Source organism: Amblyomma mixtum, chromosome 4 (assembly GCF_055824585.1).
Source record: "Amblyomma mixtum isolate Tamu chromosome 4, ASM5582458v1, whole genome shotgun sequence".
Classification (NCBI taxonomy): Eukaryota; Metazoa; Arthropoda; class Arachnida; order Ixodida; family Ixodidae; genus Amblyomma; species Amblyomma mixtum.
Window position 1 is genome coordinate 85,380,105 of NC_143015.1, and position 20,509 is coordinate 85,400,613.

The window sequence follows — 20,509 nt, forward strand, 5'->3', positions numbered from 1 at the left end:
TGTGCATTGCACGTCGTCATCTTCATCAACTGGCACCTGCGGCGCGAAGGCACAGAGAATTCTCCGCCTTCATCATCGTTATAATTTACGCAATTTTGCTTTCGGAGGTTTATAGCATTCAGGCAAAAATTCTCTGCAATTATTTAACTCTAATCCCCAACTCTTCTCAATCTATGTCTCAGAATACCGCCTAAAATCATGCGGTGAATAGTACCGAAAAAAGTGTCTCGTTGCTTGATATTCTTCCTTATTAGCACTTTATTACTCTATTTAAGGAGGACTATGGTGGCTGTGAAACCTCTCTGGACATCTACCAGTACTTTAAAGGGGAGCTGAAATGGTTTTCAAATTGCATGAGACGATGTAGTTGGGAGGAAGGAAATTTGAAAATCACGTGTGTAAATTTTTTCTCGCCGGCTCATATATCCGCTCTTTGCTCTTACTTGCACTGAGAATCCATGTTCCTTTACCACGGCACACCCGAAGCCGAGCGAAATGCTTCCTATCATGGCGCACACGTTACCACCGTCGTCAGCTGCAGCCGCAAAAGTGGTGCCCGATTGTCCGTAAGGTAGAGTCCCTTCCGGGTAGACTCTGTCCACTCTGCTGCAAGAAAGAGAGAAAAAATCGTAAGTTCGAGGGTTAGCTGTGGTGCGGCAGCAAGTAATGTTTCACCCACATGTTCTGTGTTCCGTTCTCGCAGAGACAGAGAGGCGGGGGTAAATGCGGACTTGCCCAGGGCTGCAGTGACACTCTGAAGTGAACTCCTTTCGAAGGATCGCTAACCCGTACAGTTAACCTGTCCGTTTAGTGCGGCTGATTAGAGCATACGAACTTGAACCCCCGTGTGAGAAAAGTAACGCAAGCCAACTTTAGTCTTTTCGCTCCACTATACTGATATACTGTTTATTTAGTTTTCATTTAATTGGCGTGAATGAAAGGGTAATTTCGGTCAAAAGGCGATACCCTTTTGAGAGCCTAGCAGTCTGCAGTCAATCTGCGGGGTTTCTGTCGGATCGTCTCAGTGGAGTCTTCTGCCACTTCTTCTATTTATTTATTTACGGAATAATGCAGGCCGAAGCCCAAGCAGGAGGGGCATACATGAAATATAGAAAAGAGAAAAGGATTACAGCAAACGCAAAAAATGACAAAAAAACGTTGCACAGGAAATGAAATAGCGAGGACGTAGAAATTATACAGCAGAAAAGATACGTGTATACTTTGCAACATTCAACGAAAAGCTCCAAATACTGAAGTACACGCATGAAGTACAAGGAAAAAAAACGACAAAAGATATAAAGGATTTCGCCGTCAATCCCTGGAGTTTAGTATATGTGCCTCAATCATACTGAGATAGAAGGCAGTTGAGTTGTTCCAATCGCATACAGTTCGATGAAAATGAGAATATTGGAATTCGTTAGTCCTCTCGATGCAAGGCGTTGAAAGAAAGGCAGAAGTATGTTACGTCTGCCTTCCAGTAAGCGGCGTTAAATATAGGTTGGGGTCCAGTGCTAGTTTTGTTTAATAATTTGTACAGAAATTTTAAGCGTAAGAACTTGTGTCGCGATAGGAGGGTATTAATTTGGCTGGACACCATTACAACATACGTGAAAACTACGGGACCGCATATAGAATATATGAAGTGAACGGCTGAGAGCTGGAATTTTTCTAATGTGTCAATGTGGCTTTTCGCGAAGGCGTCCAGACGATTTCAGCATATTCTAGTTGAGGAGATATCAGATAAGTATATACAAGATATTAAGAGATTTAACGGTGCCGGAGTCTCGCCTTCTTCGGCACGTTCAGATGAATGCAGTTATCACCCCGTCCCGCCTCTTCCTCTATCGCTATCGATCGGACCCTTCCTGTCCCAACTGCCCCTGTATCTATGCGGACCTGACCCTTTGCCTCTTCTATTGCCCGGCTGCTCAGCAGTCGGGTTCCTTCCCCCACCCTCTCTATCCATCACCACCTGGCTCGACTGGCTTGGCGCTGAAGGGGAAGAAGAACAGCGGCTTCTAATCGCCCAGGCGGTCGACATGCTCGACCTATAAATTATGGTCGAATAAAAGTCTTTTACTACTACTACAACTACTACTACTACTACTACTACTAACTGCACTCACCGCCGCGCACCTTAAGGAACCTGGACTGGCCTACCTGTCCAATTTCACCTGCTCCCTCAGCTTGCCCGCCCGCTCTTTGGAGAGTAGTTTTTCCAGCGAGCCTCCGGAAGTGACGTCAGCCACGTGCCGGAGTCCGTCGGCGAGGGCAAGGCGTAGCGCCTCGATCACCACGTGCTCGAAGTCACCAGGATCGTGCCGGAGACCTGCGAAACCGTTCGACGGGATCTCTCAGCCATTTGTCAGTGCCATAAAGTTTCATAAAGTTTCTCATAAAGTTTCTTAAAGTCATAAAGTTTCTGAAAATTCCCTAGAATATAAAGAGTTGCCACCATCTATGCAAGAAGCGCTTTCTCGAATACTCGGCCATACTACAAAACTATAGAGGCAGAAGAATGCGATATATCCCACCACACAAATCTCTCAGCAGAGAGGAAGCTGTCACTTGGAGACAATTACAAAGAGGCTCTTTCCCAAACCTACATATACTGAACAAAATGCACCCTACGATATACGCGGACAAATGTCCCTGGTGCGACGAAAAACCTACTCTATACCACATCACATGGGCCTGCCAAAACATAGACGTGGTCCCCAAAATACCCGAGTGCGGAGCAGTGGGAGACTCTGCTGTCCAGAGACCGCTGTGAAGACCAACAAGGTCTGGTACAGCGAGCTCAACGGGCGGCATTGCCCAGCGGAGCCCTGGACTGAGGGCAACCGACCACTGATTAGAGGCGGACGACTTCTACAGAGAAGGCTCCTGGGGGTAGAACCAAGACGTCTCTGAAGATGCCCCCAAACCGCAGGGAAAACCATTAGTGAAAATAAAGTTTTCCTTTCCTTCTTTCCTTCTTTCTTGAAGAGCACTGACATCGCAAAGCACACGAGCCTCTTGAATTTTGTCTCGATCGAAATTCGACCGCCGCGGCCGGGATCGAACCCGCGTCTTTTCGGGTCAGCAGCCGAGCACCATAACCACTAGGCCATTATATTTTGGTTCTTAGTAAAAAAATATTGTTTCAATCTGCGGTAAACATGCCCAGCTTTCTGGATATGAGTAGTGAGCGTCATCTGATAACCGCCACGAGCGAAAGCCCCGTAATTGTGCGGGGCAATTTTAAACCTGTAATTTAGAGAAAAGCATAGACTCCCGAGAGGTCCTGTGCCAATATGGGGATTATAATGGCTGACTCTTCCTCCTCGCTGAAACATTTTGACCTATATATATGCTTTCGGCGCTCACAACAAGAATTTCCGGCTTAAAGTCTTTGTCAAAAGTATACAGCCCAAAGGTTCTGCTTCTGAGCACTCCAGTGTGGTTCCTCTTGCATAATGCGAGAGCCTAATTTCACCGAAGGCGGCAGGAACTCAAGTCTTCAAACCTCCTAAGCTTAGGACTGCCAGATGGGGTTAAGGGCTGCTACACGGCTTGGAAGCAAACCTCTTGGGCTCGTTATTTTTGGCAAAGAATGTACACAAAAATCGATGAGATGTGCTGAACATTTTTAGACTCCCGCGGAGATTTTCAGTGTTGAGCGCTACGCGCAACGTGGTGGTAGCCGTGTGAACTAGATTTCCTGGACCTGAGATGCATTGATTGTAGAGGATCAATGGACTACCGAACTAGGCGGCCGGCCCACCCACGCGTTCTGAGAATACTGAACAAATAAAGATGTTTTTAATCAATCAATCAATTGGAGGTGAAAATGAAGCATGTTTTCGTCCTCGACTAGATTAGGAATGGTGACATTAGTGATGAAAAGAACTCCACGGTTATCGGATGGGCAGCTAATTACACTGATGCGGGCCCTAAGAGGACCTCATAACGAAAAAAGTGTCAATACAACCGCACTTTCCTTTTGAAAACCGCTATTGGCAGCGATGCCTATATATTTAATTTCAGGCATTTTATAGCTGCATAAAAGCTCAATTTTCAATGTAGGTAGCCTATTTATAAATTTTATGAGGCAGTCATTACATACATCCTCATTTTGATATGGGCTTAGTGTCTCCGCTCCGCCAGTGAACACGGAAGGGAGGTAAAAAGATTATGGGGAATTCAAAAAGAAAACATTTGGCGGCCTTCTTAACGATATTCTTTAAGAAGACAATGCAGTAGCATTTAGATTGCCTCATGTAGAGTCCGCAGAGAATGTCTATTCTTGTTATTTTCCGCGCAAAGCTCCTGCTTGGAGCTGTCTGATTGCCTTTATATTTTTTGCATGGGTCATCACCTGCTAGAATGTTGGAGTATTTTTCTGTTGAATCTTTATTATACTAATTCGACTAACTAATCCCTCCTAATTCGACCGCTAATCAGCCTTAATTCTCTCTCTGGGGTAGGGCTGCATCCAAACTATGGGAGTCTTCAGATTTTCAAATTTGGCGTTGCGCTATGATTGGTCCCCTTAAAGTCACGTGGTGTTGATGACATCATGACCGTTTTGGTAGGGTTCATAGATCGCGAAGAGTACTCATATTACTACTGGCGCAGTGGTAAAAAAATGCGCAACTTCCTCGGCAGATGGCTGTTTAAAATATATTCACCGTCGGGGCTCGTGAAAGCCAGGTATCTCTTCTCGAGCTTGCGTTAAGCTGGTGCGCAAGCGCCACAGTGGGCAGCTAGTAATTTCATTTAATTTATTTGAATTAATTTCATTCCCACGTGCCACCGAGGCATATAAGTCACAATCCGGTGGGCATTTTGCCACGTGCTATGGGGGTCAGGTTGTTATATGGCCGCAAAGTAACGTGCGATCTCTCCACCAGTTCTTAACTGTCTTGGGGGAAAAACACAGCGCACTCCTGAGACACGGACAAAGAAAGGCAAGACGATACAGCGCTGACTTCTACTGATTATTTTATTGTGGAGCAGCATATACATACGTTCGAAAAATAGGCGGGATCACATGGGTAACAGCTGCTGTGTTTGCACGCGACCGAAAGATACCAAACTAAAATTGCAAAGACACATGAGGGCAAGGGTGACCCTTGGAGGCAACGAAAAATGAAAATAAAACAAGATAAAAAGACAGGTAGAGGGGTAATTAAACGAATGACGCTTAAAAGGATGACGCGAACAGGCAGTACAAGAGACAAAAAACACTAGGAGATGACAAAAAGTGAACAAAATGCACTAGAAGGCCAAAAAGAGCATTAAAAAAACTTTAAAACCAATAAAAGAACCAAAAGGGGCGTTAAAAGCAGAAAACAGAAAACAACCTTGTCCAAAAGGTAAAAAAGGCTAACAGACGTATTTCGGAATCCTAAACATTAAAGTTGCTATGTGCCTGGCTCAAATAATCTAACATCGAGGGTGTGCTAACACACTCTTCACCTAGATTTAGAATGTGGGCGGCTTCTATAATTTCGCGTGTGGTTTGATGCGCATTTCTCGCGTTGATCGAGCAATCATGAAGGAAAGGCTCGCAGGAACCGGAGGGGCACTTTAAGCAGTTAACACCCAGGTTTTTATTGGCGGTGTTAGAGGCATTATTTGAGTGCTCCATAAGACGCTCATTGAGGCAACGTCCGGTTTTCCCCACGTCACTGTCACCTGACATGGTGGGCAGCTTGCTCACAATATGGTGGGCAGCTTGTTACGATGCCATAAGGTCACGTGACTGCTCTGACAAATCGGAGAATTTCGTGAAGCTGGACATTTGGTGAAGAACACGGAAATTTTTAGTCAGTCGAAAAACTAAATCCTACTGCACTATTTGTACAAAAGGAGGTACCTCAGCTTGCCACGTGGATTGCCAGGGTGAGGTCTTCAACGTTAGTCGCACAGGTACGGGCCGCAGACTTTCAGGCAGAGAAACAAATTTTTCTCAGGAAAAAGCACTGTGACCCGTGTTTCACTAACTTACGTCATTTATTATTAACGCAATCCCTTTCTGACGAATGTCTGGTGTCGTTGTTGCCGACGTTGTGCGCGAAAAAGCAGGTAAACTAGCTGCCGCTTTGGTCACACCACCTGATGACGTCATTAAACCAACAACTAATCGACTTGATTTGCCACAAGCTGTCCACGGATGACGACAGAAAAAAATATCGTGTCATCATTGCCTTTCCATTTTCGGGAATTTCCTAAATGATCAGAGCATTACTTACCCAGATGTGAGGAATGTAGTTTTGAGAAACCTTTTGCTGCGCGGGTGTGACCTCTATGTAAATATATATTGGTACCGTTCCTAATCACACGCCGAATGCCAGGTGCAGTTTCAAGACGGACACTTCGGCTGCCGCGCCTCTCGCGAACGTGCTTGGGACTGCCCCTCGTGTTCCTGCTTCTTATTGTGACCAATACCGAGACAAAGCTGGCGGAGGTGCTGGGTGCATCCCTAGTCTAAGCGCTCCATGTAATGCACTCCTATCGTCAGCCGCGACTCGCGCCCTGTGGTCGTGGATACGATGATCCACCATGAGAGACACCGTATATGCGACTTACCGCCCTAGCTTTGTCCACCGGCAGCATCCGCGGCGAAGACCACTTTCAGTACCAAAGAACGTGTGAGTTCACGCACATATCCCACGTTGCAGAATCCGCGGGACCCAAAGATAATCCACGATAACATCTTTCAATATGTACAGAGAATTGGCTGGCGCATTACAATCTAGTGGAAGCCTAGCACAGGTTAGACGACGACGCCAATGTGCGTGATTTGTGCATCAGTCTGAAAAACAGCGCGCACATCTGACTTTGAGAACCGGTACAAGCTTCGTGGCGCGAGTTCCAGCGTCGCATGGTGGACACCTACAGCCGCGCTGCTTGTAGCTAGTGGGCTGAGCGTCCATTCTAGTCGTGCCTCCAGCTGCCAACCAAAAGCGATGTCATGTATACATAGAGGGCATGATGGCTCAACGAAGCCCTTCTTAGAAGATCACTGGTATGGTCACTGACTAACCTTGAAGGTCGAATCCCTCGAGTATGTTGAGTGCCTCGAGCAGCACGGCACCCTGGGTGGGCAGTGGGGTTGTGTGAACTGTGACATCACCGCGGTAGGTGGTGGACACGGGCTCCACTTCGAGAGGCTCCGCCGAAGCAAGGTGTTCGGCCAGGTCTCCGGTGGAAAGAACTCCGCCAGCCTGACGCACGGCATCCACCATGCTCCGCGCCACAGGACCTTCGTACATGACCCGGGGTCCCTCCTCGGCTAGCCTCTGCGAATGCGCCACAGGTAAACTATCGTAATGCCATCATCACAGCGTCGATCAGTAGCGGCCGGTATTCCATCTGTTTCAGGGAAGCCCGCGAATAATTAAAAATAGTTTTTAGAGATAGAAAGATAACTTTTCCGGCACCGCAACCCAAACTAGCCATAAACTAAACACCCGTTTTCAGAATATTTAAAGAAAGTACTCATCTATTTGACGCAGTTACATCTCTGTCGCAGTCGTCAGTCCCTCCCGACCCGAAGAGCACAAAAACATGTGTGCGCACCGCACGGCTGTCAGCTACCAACTACAAAGGAATACGAGGGGGTACCCAAAAGAAACCGGACTAAATATTTTGGTCGGCAAAGCTTCTATGGTACCGCGTTTTGCCACTAGGAGTGCATAGAACGAACATTCCAGAGTCAGTAAGCCGAGTGCCGTCGTTGGAGGAGGTCAGACTAGTTTAGGCAGAGTTTTAGAGTGAAGACTGTTTTGTGTGAATGTCGTTTTTGCAATGGCTGATTTTCGTGTACAGCGTGCACCGGTGAAATTCTAATTTTTGCTCGGAAAAAGTTGAATGGAAACTCTTGAAATATTAAGAAAGACGTACAAGGACGATGCTATGGGGACAACTCAAGTGTTCCTGAATCGAATCCTGAATCAAAGCAACAATCATACCAAGGAAAACTTCAAATTCACCTCACCTCAAGGAAGCTCGTCAGGTGAAACCGAACCTCAAAACAATGCTGATTTGTATTTTCGACGTGAGAGGAGTCGTCCATTGAGAATTTTTTCCGCAGGGTCAGACAGTTAGCCAGGCTTTCTACTTGGATGTTTTGAAAAGATTGGGCAACAGTGCGCGGTGGAAGCGGCCAGATTTGTGGCGGTCGGGTGACAGGTTTTTCCATCATGGCAATGCCCCTGCTCACACAGCCCTGTCTCTACGACAATTTTGGACCAAAATTGGCATGACCCCTATTCCTCAACCCTCATACTCTCCCGACCTTGCCCCGTGCTACTTTCTTTGTTTCCTAGAATGAAAGAAATAGGTGAATGGAAAGCGTTTCGCTGATGCTGTTGAGGTGAAGAAAAAAACGACGGAGGCACTGTCAAGCATCACAAAGGATGAAATTAAACAAATTTGAAAAATGGAATGAAAGATTCGACAAGCGTATCATTGCAAGTGGGGAATACTTTGAAGGAAATTGAAGGTCTGTGCTTAAAATGTGAACAAATAAGTTCAAACAAAAATAAGTCCGGTTTCTTTTGGGTACCCCCTCGTATAGTAAGCTGGCGCCACATTGAGGTCGGCCAGTTGGGAGTACATATAACGAATGACGTGTGTAGTTTGAAATGGCGGTGCTCGGCTCGCGGTGTGCGTTCTACGGCCGCATGATGACGACACCCTAATTATTTTGCCATGTGGGGTATTTCTGTACCATCTGCGGGCGCACAAACTAACACTCGCCGCCGGCTTTTAGTAATGATTTCCCATGAAAACAAAAACAACCACTTGGGCAATACACATTATACACATAGCAATAGAAGCAAATCCGCGTTCGTGCATAGCTAACTGGAGTGGGTCACTTGGATGGGGCCCAGGTGCCCGTGCCTGCATGCCGACTCTGTGACTATGTCTGTGGCCGACTATGGCTCAGTGAGGTACAGTCAGGCCGGAATGAAACGCGAACACGCATATGTCATACATTTCTATTTTGCAGCGAAATATTCCTTTACAACGTATTTACGATTATGCCCTTCGGCAGACCCTTTATCCAGACACATGAATCAGGCTAGCTGCACACTACAGCTGAAAGTAGGCAGGTAAAATATTTTGTTTTCCTGACATGCGCTGTTCGCGTTTCATTCCGGCCTCACTGTACCTTCTCAGAGGTACATGACGTCGTGTTCGGCGTTATATGCTTATTGTGCTGTGACAACAAATTTTGGTTTGCTTGATAGCAAACAAAGTATAATAAAGCGCCAAGAGTATTCCTAACCATTAAAGCTCCGTAAAGAATCAACAGACATTATAAAATCTCTCCAAGGATTGTCAAAAAAAAAGTTTTCTTGTGAGAAATCAGGGCCACGTATGCCTGAAAGGGAAGGCTCTCGAGAATGTCACATGCGTTGTAATACTTTTGGAATACCAGGCTGGCGGGCATTGAAATGAACCCTAATGTAAGGTCGGCAGTACTATTGCGTACGTAATTTTCGGCCTCGAGGGTTGCTTTAAAAGTACTTGTTATTTTATCGAAATGATGCGCAAGACATAAGGAAGCATGGATCACCATGTGGAATTCGCCTTGGCCTGGTGAATATTTTAAACTTCATTTTTTGTTTCTGTCATGCCGTTTCGGTTTAGGCTTCAGTAGCCGAACGGTGCGTATGCTGTCGCTGAATTTTAAGAACTAATTCGGGCTTCGAATAATACATCACAAAATCTGCAGTCCTCGTGACATAATGGTTTTTTCTTGTGTGGCCAGGTGCTCCTGCTGTACGCTTACACTGTTCAGTCGTAAAGTTTCACTGCCACAAATTTTTGTTCGGTATTAGCATTGACCTTCTGTCATGTTTCTATTTTTTGTTTCGTTATGTGTGAGGGTTGGAGACTGCTCTCTAAACTGCGCAGAGGTGCCGACATCACTCGCCCTGAGCAGAGAAGCCAATGGTCGGTTGGTGATGATCTGTCCGAGGCTCGGAATCCGGCCGCCCTCGTCCAGGAAGTGGCGGCCACCAGGCATGCTCTGGAGTTTCCTATGCCGCAAGGTCCAAATTACTTTCTTCGAATGATCCATGGGGAAGCCGTGTTCGGCACAGCGCACAGCGGGATCGAAAACCTCGCTCAAGCTCAGCTGCGATGGAACGACAAAAAATTCACAGAATGGTTACTATGGTGTAACGAAGGATTCAGCGAAAGCTCTTAAAGTATTTATACTTTGCAATATGTCGAGGTAGTGAATATGAGAGCGACTTCATATATACATAGCTCCAGTGAGGTACTTTGACCTTGCTGATATATTTGTTTTTGAGATAGCCTTTATCTCTAGTACACCGCTCTAGGAGTGCAGCGCCGCCAATGGCCCTCTACTCAAGCGGCGCGTTTTGCAGCAGCTGAAGCAAATATAGTGTGCTGTATTGCTTATATTTTGCCATAGCCACTCTCCTCGTTCCACCGAAACCACCCTCCGTATAATTCACATGGTAACCACCTTCCGGTTTGGCTCTGGCCATATCTTCCTTTTTCCACTATAAATCTCCTCCTTCTTGCAGGGTTACACTCCGGGTAACGTTGCCAACACGCTAGTCCTGCCGTCTTCCGTTTACGGTAACCGTCCTCTGGTTGTCAATCCCTTCGTTGTCGCCACGCCCACCTTCTTTCGCGGTAACTTCGTTCCGGAGAGTTTCCATAGGACGCCTTCCTACGGTCTCACGTAACCCTTCTCTTTCTAAGGTAACTTCCCTTCGGGCGATCCACGTGGCATCCACCAAACGTCCCTCCTCTTTCCACGGCAACCATTGTCCGGTTGGAGATTGCTTTGCCCTTGCGATACTAGAAACACTTAGCGTACCGAAGACGTTCTAGCGGAGACGTACGCCTGTTTTTACGTACGCCTGCTGCGCATGCGCAGTGGAGTGGTCCTACCCGGCCTCGCGCTTGGCATTGCGCTTGCGAAGCTCCCGTACGTACAACCAGTATTCGCTTGTGCTTGTACGTCTACGGCATGATAAATCTCGCTACTCTTCTCTTTCCACTGTAACCGCCCTTCGAAAAATGGCTGGCGGTGTATCATTGCCGAGGTTGAAGTAGTGTATGAAAGCAGTTTTTTTAGGGGGACACTACTGCCACGTACCTGAAAGCGCGATTGAGGTGTCCACTGACCCAAGGAGCCTATTTATGCGCGTTTTCAACTTTTTCATCACCAATTCCAATTTACCCAATGTGTGCCGGTGGCCTGTGCTCCAGTGCCGCGTTAATGCAGCAATGTTGTGAATGCCAACACTTATTGCTCCAGGGCCATATTTCTGCCACAGCGTTGTTCACGCCAATGCATGCAGCGCACACCTCTCTCTTACTACTACCGCATAACTCGATGCGCGAATATTAATACGATAGTAGCATTAGTTAATGAAAATGACGATGCGCAATGAACAGCGCGAACGTGTGTTGCAGTTTAAAACAAGGCGTGCTCGCCCGCGGCGATAGCCCAGTGCTCTCGCTCAGTGCCAGCGAAGCTGATCTGTTAGCACCGCCGCTTGTTCAAACCATAGTCGCAGATATTTATTTGATATTTTCTTATTTATTTATCCGCTTGGCACAAACACTCAAGCATTCCAAGATCTTGCTCGAGGTTTTTCGAGTGGAACAGGGCTTTCGCACTAATATTTCCCTTTTTACGCGGATGAACTGGTGTTATGGCGTGTATGGACGAAGTGGCCGTGAGGGAAGTTTCACTGTATTTCTATATGGCATGAGTTACTTCTGCGGTGCGCAGCTCTGTTCTAGTTTGTGTCATCTACTGAGATGTGGAGGCTCTAACGTGGCAGTGATCTGTAAATTACCCACTAATTAGATCGCTTAACTCCTAGAAATGTATACAGCAAGAAGCCGCCAAATTCAAACTCTAACATAAAATACACCAGCTTATGAACATAAATATCTCTCCTAGCGGTATTAGGGCAAAAATAATAAAATTCGAAATTTTTAAATAGAATTACCAACGTCATGCATAAGACGAGCCAACTGGACTCGAGAGCGCTACCTATAGCTTTCTGCAGAACGCGTTTAAGGAAAATGATGTTTTACATTTTGGGGACACGCCCTACTGGTCCTCCGTGGCTGGCTTCCCCGCCTTGCACCCTCCATAGACGTGCTAGTTACCTTAGCTAACAAGGAAGGGTGCCATCACGCGCGCGTGGGGGAAACAGCGCCCTTCGGCTCGGGAGCTTGGACGCGCGCTGACGTTCCAGCACGACGCTCCGCTCTCCGCCAGCGGGGCGAGGCCTCGTGGGGAGGAACGTTCTCCCGCATCTCGTCCCGTTCGGCCTTGGAGTATCTCTCCTGCCATAGCGTGGGCGAACATTCTCTCGTAACAATGCTGGTGAGTTGGACGTCCTCGATTCCGTACCGTATATTGTTGCTAGCTGGCGTTATTGTTGTTATAATAAAAACGCCTTGTTTGTGTCAGCTAGAGTGCCGTTCCTTATCTCCCTCAGAGCAAGGCCCACCGGGATCGGCTTGCGCTCGGTAGCGCACGCGGTCACAGGGTTAGGTCCCGGCGGTTTTGTATTGTCTGAGCCGCGATTAAAGAAATTCTTGGACTCTTGTGTCTTGGAAGGAATGCGGAATTATTTAAATGGAATAAAATTCAGACGAGGTAAAAGGGACCACTTTCACCCAGACCCTAAACACCGAAGGACTTGGACTCATTTTTACAGAGCACGCTAAAAAGAGGGTTGTTGGAACTCCGTGGCGTTGTATAGAATACGACAGAGCAGCTGCTTTTCATTTGCTGTGAACGACAGGAATGAGGCGGGGAGTTTTTCTTTTGGCTGTCTGCCACCTTTTGCGCCAGCTGCCTAGACTGCCTGGTTGGTGCGACGGCTAAATACTGCAGGCCAGCCCTCTGTCATGTGACTAACGTCACAAAAATTCATTCAAATGAGCAGGGCATGCGCGGCAGAAGCAGCAGAAGGGACTTTGTTTCAGGTTCCGAGTTTAGATGAAGGCGAAGCGAGTGAACTGTAGAAAATGGATTAACTTGGACAAATACAAAAACGGCACCAGCGGATAATAAGCAAGGAAGTTCAGTATCCGCCTGTTTCACTAGATGTGGCACCCTCTTGAGAGTGCGTGAAAATTCGTTTGCGACCCAGAAACCTATATTCAGATATATGCTATATATGCTATATGCAGAGAGCGACACGGCGAATACCCCTTAAAGAAGGCCCTTGCTCTTGCTTCGGTGACACCGCATCGGGGTTCAGGTGCAAAGACAATAACAGTGACGTCACGACAACGAGTCGATGCCATTTTCTAGAGGCTTAAATTTCCTCCTTTGGGCGGCATTGACCACTTCATTCTTTAACTGCAACCAACTAAAGTTGAAAATAAACACACGTGGGAAGCACTGGCGCGATATGGTTCCACAAAGCGACAACTGCGCCCTCGAAATGGCAGTTTTGTGCGTGACAGCAGCCGCCAGCTGCTGCTTGCGCCAGTTGCTAACCGGAACTGCGCATGTGTATTAAACGCTGGCTGTATGTTTTCAACATGCAGGAAGGGGAGAATTTAGGAGGGGCAGTGACGTCAGATTTTTTGATCATGGAAGACAGTTGGGCTAGTTGGTGTGTATTCAATGTTGCAAAGTCGCAGTCACTAACAGATTTTTTGAAACCGGATTTGAGGGCATCCTCTCTCGCTAGTTGGCCGCCGTCTCAGAGTGTTCACGCGTGCGCAGACGACGATGCTGAGTCCAACGTTACTAATGGCTGCGCCATCGGCCAAATGCTACCAGTGGTCCTTGCGTTAGCATGTGACTTCCGGTACCGTTTTCGCCATGCAGCTCGGATAGCGAGGGCCTCTACTAAGCTTATTTTCAACCAGGCGAGTTCAGCGAGGAGAAGGGCTGTTGCGCAGAGCAGTGTGTGAATAAAGTGTATTGCAGACAAGAACCTAGCTGTATCAGCATAGACGGAGCAAAGTGGCAAATGGCAGAAAAACGAAAGAAAACAGGGGCGCAATCAAACATTCTCTACAAAATCGTACCAGGTCGAAAATACTTGGATGAGTTGTAAGAATAAGAAAACCATCGCAATGATCTTAATCATGAACCATGTTGAAATGCTGATTAATAGAAAAAGGCTTCTCCAGTGGTGTTCATTTACCACTGTCGAGGTTCGGTGGAGTGGCTACTGCAGAAAATTATCAGATATTGTTCACAGCTGACACGGGAGCCGCACGAACTGATACGAAATTGAAGCATCAACCAAAATCTAAGGATCTAGTTCGGATAACTTGCAAAAGTGTAAAGAACAGCTCAACGAGCAGCGAAGAAGGCTTACGCCGAAAGCAGAAACAATCAGATAGTATAATCAGCGGCTCCGGAAGGAACTAGTTCCAAATGCGTGTAACTTTTATTAAATATTACGCAGCTGTTCAACATTAAAAACACCGATACCCATAAGGCGGACTTCTATCTTAAGTGCGCTATACTTCTCAGCTTTCCAAAGTGAAAGTCTTGCCATGTGTCATAACTAGAGACCGGATTATAGGCAAATGCCTATCTTTCTCAACGCTTCGTAGGGCACCATTTTTGCATACGAGCACGAATTAGGTGCTCACAATATGTTTAATATTACTTTTATAGTGCCTATAAATGCCTATTTCCCACGTCGGTGCCTAAAAATGCCCTATTTTACAGAAGAGGGGTCTGAAATACGCTGAAATACGGGAGGCATAAATTTGAGCCAATCAACCTGGAGATGATGCTTGCCTGCTACTGCTTCTATAGCTTTAACAATGATTTCTAGATGGATGATGTTTATTTTAAGGCGAAAGCCTTTAATGTCTCATCGTTGTAAGCAGCAGTTGTCGACAGCGAATGTCACGCTTTTCAGTTGGTCGTAACGGTCGTGACGTCACAGTGTGCCAATTTCAAACGGGGCCAATTGTACTTTGGCTAGTAACCATGCAACCAATTGAAGGGACCATATAGTGATGCTCCAAGTAAGTGGGACTGAGCTTAGTTAATTGCTTAATTACCCAATTAGCCTAATTAACTTCTCTAGTCAGGCCATATAAATAAATAAAACCTAGTAAGAAATTGGCCGAGCTCGGGAATCGAACCCCGGTCTTCGGAGTGCGAGACGAGAATGCTATCCACTCCGCCATGCCAGCTCGATGGTTTGGAATGAACAAAGGCACGTCTAGTGAATACGGTGTCTTCGCTCACTGCCATCCTCCTCCCTTCCCTTCCGGCGAGGTTTAGGTGTCCACCGAGATATGAGAGAGAAATACATTTCCTTTCCTCAAAAACCAATTTACCGACGAGCGAGGCGTAGAACCGAATGGGCGATGGCGTTCTATGGACTCCCTGGAAGCGTTGCAAGACGCTCTCGCGTTCCACTCTTAGAGGCGAAGCTTAACATCTTAACCACACATCAGTGACCACACTTTAGGTCAAAAAAGTGCACCCCCCCCCCCCTGAATTTTGACGGGTGTCCACCGAGATATGTGAGACAGTTACTGCGTAATTTTCTTTCCTCAAATACAATTTTCATTTCCTTCATTACGGGCCATCTTCGTCTTTCTTCTTTCACTGCCACTTCCTCCGTTCCTCTACGGTGCGGTTCAGGTGTCCACCGAGATGACAGAGATTTACTGCGCCATTTCCTTTCCTCAAAAACGGCTAGGCATCGCGCCGAACGGGTGGTGGCGTTCCGTGGACTCCAAGGTCTGTTGAAATAGGTCGCGAAGCCGGAGCCCGAATGCGGTCCAGAACCAAGTGCTAGCGACATCAAATTAGGGGTGGAACTAAAGCGCCAAAATGAAATGAGTGGACAAACACGACTAGAAGAGGAAAATAAATGGGACATATTTTGTGTTTCAAAAGCATTCGAAAACAATTGCAGTGATTACTTTTTAAAATGTTTTAGTTTTGTGCATTTTGTTAGAAAGTATAGCGCTTGCTTTGTAAAAATTTTTATGACAGCGTTCGCTCAGAGCAGCGGCAATGGCAGCGGGACGATGCCAAGGTTGACGGTGCTCTGATGTCATACACTTGTCATATCTTTTGACCATTCTGCTAGCCCTACTTTTTCCTCGTTGCTTGTTGCTCGAGTTCTTGGTGTGCATCGTTCGTGTACAGTTTCCGCTTTTCCCTTTTGCCAGCGCTTCTGTGTAGTTTCGTTCGGTTGGGTGCGATTCTGTCGCTTTTGCCCCAAAAGGGCATCGTCTGGGGCCATGGGGCCCCCGCACGCAAAAAAGAGGTGTGCGGTTGCACGATGTGCGAGCGATAACCTGTCTGGCGGCGTCACATTTCATCGCTTCAGCGCTACACCTGCGACATTCAGCGCCACACCAGAGGCGAGGACGAAGAAAAAAGGCACAACGAGAACTGACTACCTAAAAATAGCGTTGGTGGTCGGCACTCGTCGTGTCTTCTTTCTTCGTTCTCGTGTCGGGTGTCGCGCTGAAGCGTCGCGGCGTTCAGCAGTTTATTTTTCCCGCCAAGCAGCACGTGACGCTGACGTCACAAATATGACGTCACTAAAACACGTGACTTCAACGTCGCGTTTTTGTATTAATTATGACGTCACTTTTTAGTTGTCCACGCATTTCGAAGACGGCGCTGGCTGCGCACCATGAGCCGCCATGTTTTGAACGTATGGGCTTCTATGCAGCCTACGCTACTATAGTACATCTACTTTGTGGACTCCCTGGCAGCGCTACAACACGCTGTCGCGTTCCACTCCTAAAGGCGAAGCTTAAGCTTAAGCTTAATTAGCAGGTAATTAGTATTCAGGCATTAATCAGTGATTAACCATTAATTAGTGATTTGTCATGACTTAGTAATTAGTACTCAATTACATGTGACGCCACCAGTGCCACAGAAGCACTGAAAGTGGTGCGGAAAACGCTTTCGCCTCTACGCACTTTAGACAGTCAAAGTGCCCCCTGAATTTTTACCATGGATCCTCGTGGATGTACGTAGGCCCGTGCAGAACTATCATTCTTTTCGGCATATTCCGCATTAAGCAGCACTGTGTGTAACATTTTCCAGCATCTCGTATTTATGGTTTCCAGACCCTTCTGTTGGCAAGCACCATTTGATAGTCGCGTGGCTCCAGACACGTGAAGCCAGAACTATAAAACACTGTTTACACAAATGACAGCATATTTGTTAATGTTGAAGCATCGTGTATGCCTGCAATAAATAAGTTAAATTCCTGTGTAAGCGAGGACTGAACTCATTTGTCAGATGCTTTGAATCGGCAATGTTTCTATCAATTTCTAAATACATCGCCTCCTGTTAAGGTGTTCATTGTTTCTACTTTTGTACACGACAAGCGAATTGCTTGTTTCGAGGTATACCAAAGTGTTTTAAAAGGGTAGTAACCGTCCCTTTTGCACTGCTGAAGCATGTGTATTGTACGAAAAGTTGCGCGACAGCCTGAAAAAAAAATAGCTTCTAATGTTCGCACCTTGCTTAAGGTCCCAAATTATTCCTGCTGTGTTTTTGTTTTATCTTACGGCAGATATTGCGCGCCGAAGTTCGGAACTGTGTGCACTTTTGATAAAGGTTATAGTGCCTATTTTTCTCCGTTAGGTGCCTAAAATGCAATTTTAGCCGCCTATTTATGGCGCCTAAAACGTGCTTTTTAGTACCTAAAAATCCGGCCTCTAGTCATAACTGAAGGCACGGAGCGCAACGCGAAGCCCGTGAGTCTGCATTCTGTCATCACTTTTATGAATACGTAAGCTCTAAGAAATTGGCGGCACAGAAAGTTTGGCGGATGAGATTAGGAAATTCGCGGTGATAAGCAGGCTAGAAACTGGCACAGGACAGCTTTAATCGGAAGGACATGCGAGATGCCTTCGTGCTGCATAGACGCAGCTTGGCTGATGGTGTAGATCACGTTGCATAACCGCGCGATGTTTTTCAGTCCAGGCAGGCGTGCGAGCATTGCGGCTGCAGAAGGTAATAATGTTTTACTGGACAAAAAATGAACGAAACAGTAGACTTCCAAAACGAATCCGCCACGCAAAGTTTGCTTAACGCGGGGATAATTTGTTCTGCATAGATGTAAATAGCAGAGCGCATACGGAGTCAAAGGCTTTAACCAGAGGCACTGAGTGCCTGCTATGTTTCCACTGCTGCGGACTGCGGTCTTTATGCAGCATGAGAATGGCACAAAACAATTTCAGGAATAACTGAAAAAAAAAACATTCCCTAGGAAGCCGTGGCACGACTGCTTTCCCCGATTATTGCATGCCTAATTAGTAAGAGCACATGAAAATCCAGTTCTTGGGGAAAGTACCAGTTTGTTTGCTTCTGGTGTGCGTACGTGCGCTGCTGTTCACTGCCATATCATAATTATTATAGCCCCAAAGCTCCGATGACTACAGCGCAACGAACAGGACAAGAAGAAGGACAAAGGCAGGGACACAACACAGTGCTGCCAACTCGCCCAACAACTTACCTTACCTAGTCCTAAAGCTTTCTGCACCCACCTTTCCCGACCCGAAGCGGCTGGCGATGTAAAACCAAGCCTTCGGAGCGCCTGGCACCGTGGCGTAGAGGCCCACCGCGCGCTTCAGGCGGGGACCCTCGGCGCGGCTATGGGACTGCACCTGCTCCAAGGTTAGTGCAGCTGGACTCCTGCCGCTGGCATGGACAAACCAAGCAAACATGGTCAGTTAACACAGCGCTCTATAAATGTAGTCGTGGCAGCACTAAAAACACTCCTCGGGGCAATGGTTTTTAATTTTCGGTTAGTTTTAGTTCCATTCCGTCATCTACCATTGCTACCTACTACCGGCAACTTAGAGTGTGGCAAATGATGTCACAGTTGTCGGGGCAGGAACGTGATGGAAATTCAGTTCTGAACTTCGTCATGAAAACACGTCACCCTAGGACCATACTTTGCAACATTTCATTCAGTTTTCGTCTCATTTCGGCCCGTGTCAGCTACCGATGACATAGGTCATGGGGAATGATTGCAGGCTTTTCGTGGCAGTAAGACACTTATAACGTTACTTACTTGCATGGATTACCACCACGTCTATGCTGCACCGGCGGATTGGTGCCGACGGTGACGAATGAAGGAGCACGGCGGCGCGTTTTACATGGACGGCGAGCTTTTTCGACGCTACATTCATCTGGCCAGGAAACTGCGCTGGCTGTGTGATGAATTGGAGGGGAGTAGTCCAAATAATTACTACAGTTGTCGGAATGTTACAGGTATTACACTGTTTTAGAGTTGTGTGTAACCGGTGCTTTCGCTATCCGCTGGAATCTCGGTATTTTTTTTTTGTTTTTGTGCGAGAATCTCACGGTGAGTGGACAGGTGCCATGAATAGAGGAAAATGCGTTAACTCTAACAAGTATTGTTACTTTGAAAACCCGCTGATATCTTGAGCATTTTTTAAATTTATGGAACCCATCTTTAAATGCGCCAAAATCAGAAAGAATGCATTGCTTACAAAAATAGAGGTCCTGCAAGGATAACGCAGTCAGAGGGGATGTCGGGATTAAATATATTTTTTTTTGGGTGAGGCAAAGGTAAACATTGCTTGCGTTTATCTTTTCCAAGACAGTGCGTAGCAAAACGAGGCTTGGCTCAATCCGATCTTTTAGTTGTACGGCATTACGAGAGAGAAAAGAAAAGACGATGGGTATAAACGGGCGCCTTGGTTTCACAAGAGCACCTTTAGATAAAGTGGTATTTATGAGAAAATGGTTGACTTCATGTTGCAATTACGCTGCTGCATTTTTTCTTCTAGAATATCACACCCGGCTACCTCAAATGAGCGTGATTTCAAAGGAACAAATACCCCAGCACAACGCACTTATCATTCCGGGTTTCCTGTTTTCTGAATGCTTTGCGTATTTCCTATGGCAAATGGTGCCTATTACGGAATTACCACTAAGCGCATCAGAAAAGAGTCGGGCGTTGACGAAGGCGAAACCGTAGCATTTTGTTTTTAGCCATACTTGCCAACGGCATGAAATGTTCGCTATGTTTGAGTGAGTTGTATTCAAGCCGCTTTTAGCAATTTCAAATAAAGGACCCAACACAATTCGCCACATGCGTTTTTGCGCGTTTTTTCCTCCAGGAAAAGAAACAGCTGCCATGAACGGAGAAATGTTTTCGAAAACGAGACGAAACTACATGAATTATGAGCACGATATAATTGGTCTCATGTGCGGGAACCAAACTACGGCAACTGCCTTGAAATGCCTTTTGCGTGCTCTGTTATGGCTCTCTATGGTTCTGACCGTCAAAAAGAAGAAACAACGTCAACATGCAGTTCAAGCAGAAACATGGCACGAACTGTCGAGAAGTAAACATCGCTTCTTATTCACGGCAGAATTTTGACGACCAGAAACCGCGGTTCAGGAAGGCTCCAGTCGCATTGGAGTTGTGCACAGTTTACTCGCCGTGTTGGGGGAGGGGGGTTCGGATCCAGTACCTGAGGTTGCCGGCGATGAAAGCAAGGG

At 46.6% G+C, this 20,509-nt stretch overlaps 1 protein-coding gene across 1 annotated transcript in view; it reads right to left on the reverse strand.

Moving 5' to 3' along the window:
• The window catches only part of LOC149347283 (uncharacterized), a 60,401-nt gene that overhangs the window by 19,455 nt on the left and 20,437 nt on the right, over positions 1–20,509 (reverse strand). The window contains exons 3-7 of the mRNA XM_089585547.1: positions 18,520–18,673; positions 9,935–10,138; positions 7,034–7,289; positions 2,161–2,329; positions 444–606 (exon numbers count right to left, since the gene is read on the reverse strand). Coding sequence (XP_089441673.1) covers positions 444–606; positions 2,161–2,329; positions 7,034–7,289; positions 9,935–10,138; positions 18,520–18,673 — 946 coding nt within the window. The remainder of the gene's footprint in view (positions 1–443; positions 607–2,160; positions 2,330–7,033; positions 7,290–9,934; positions 10,139–18,519; positions 18,674–20,509) is intronic.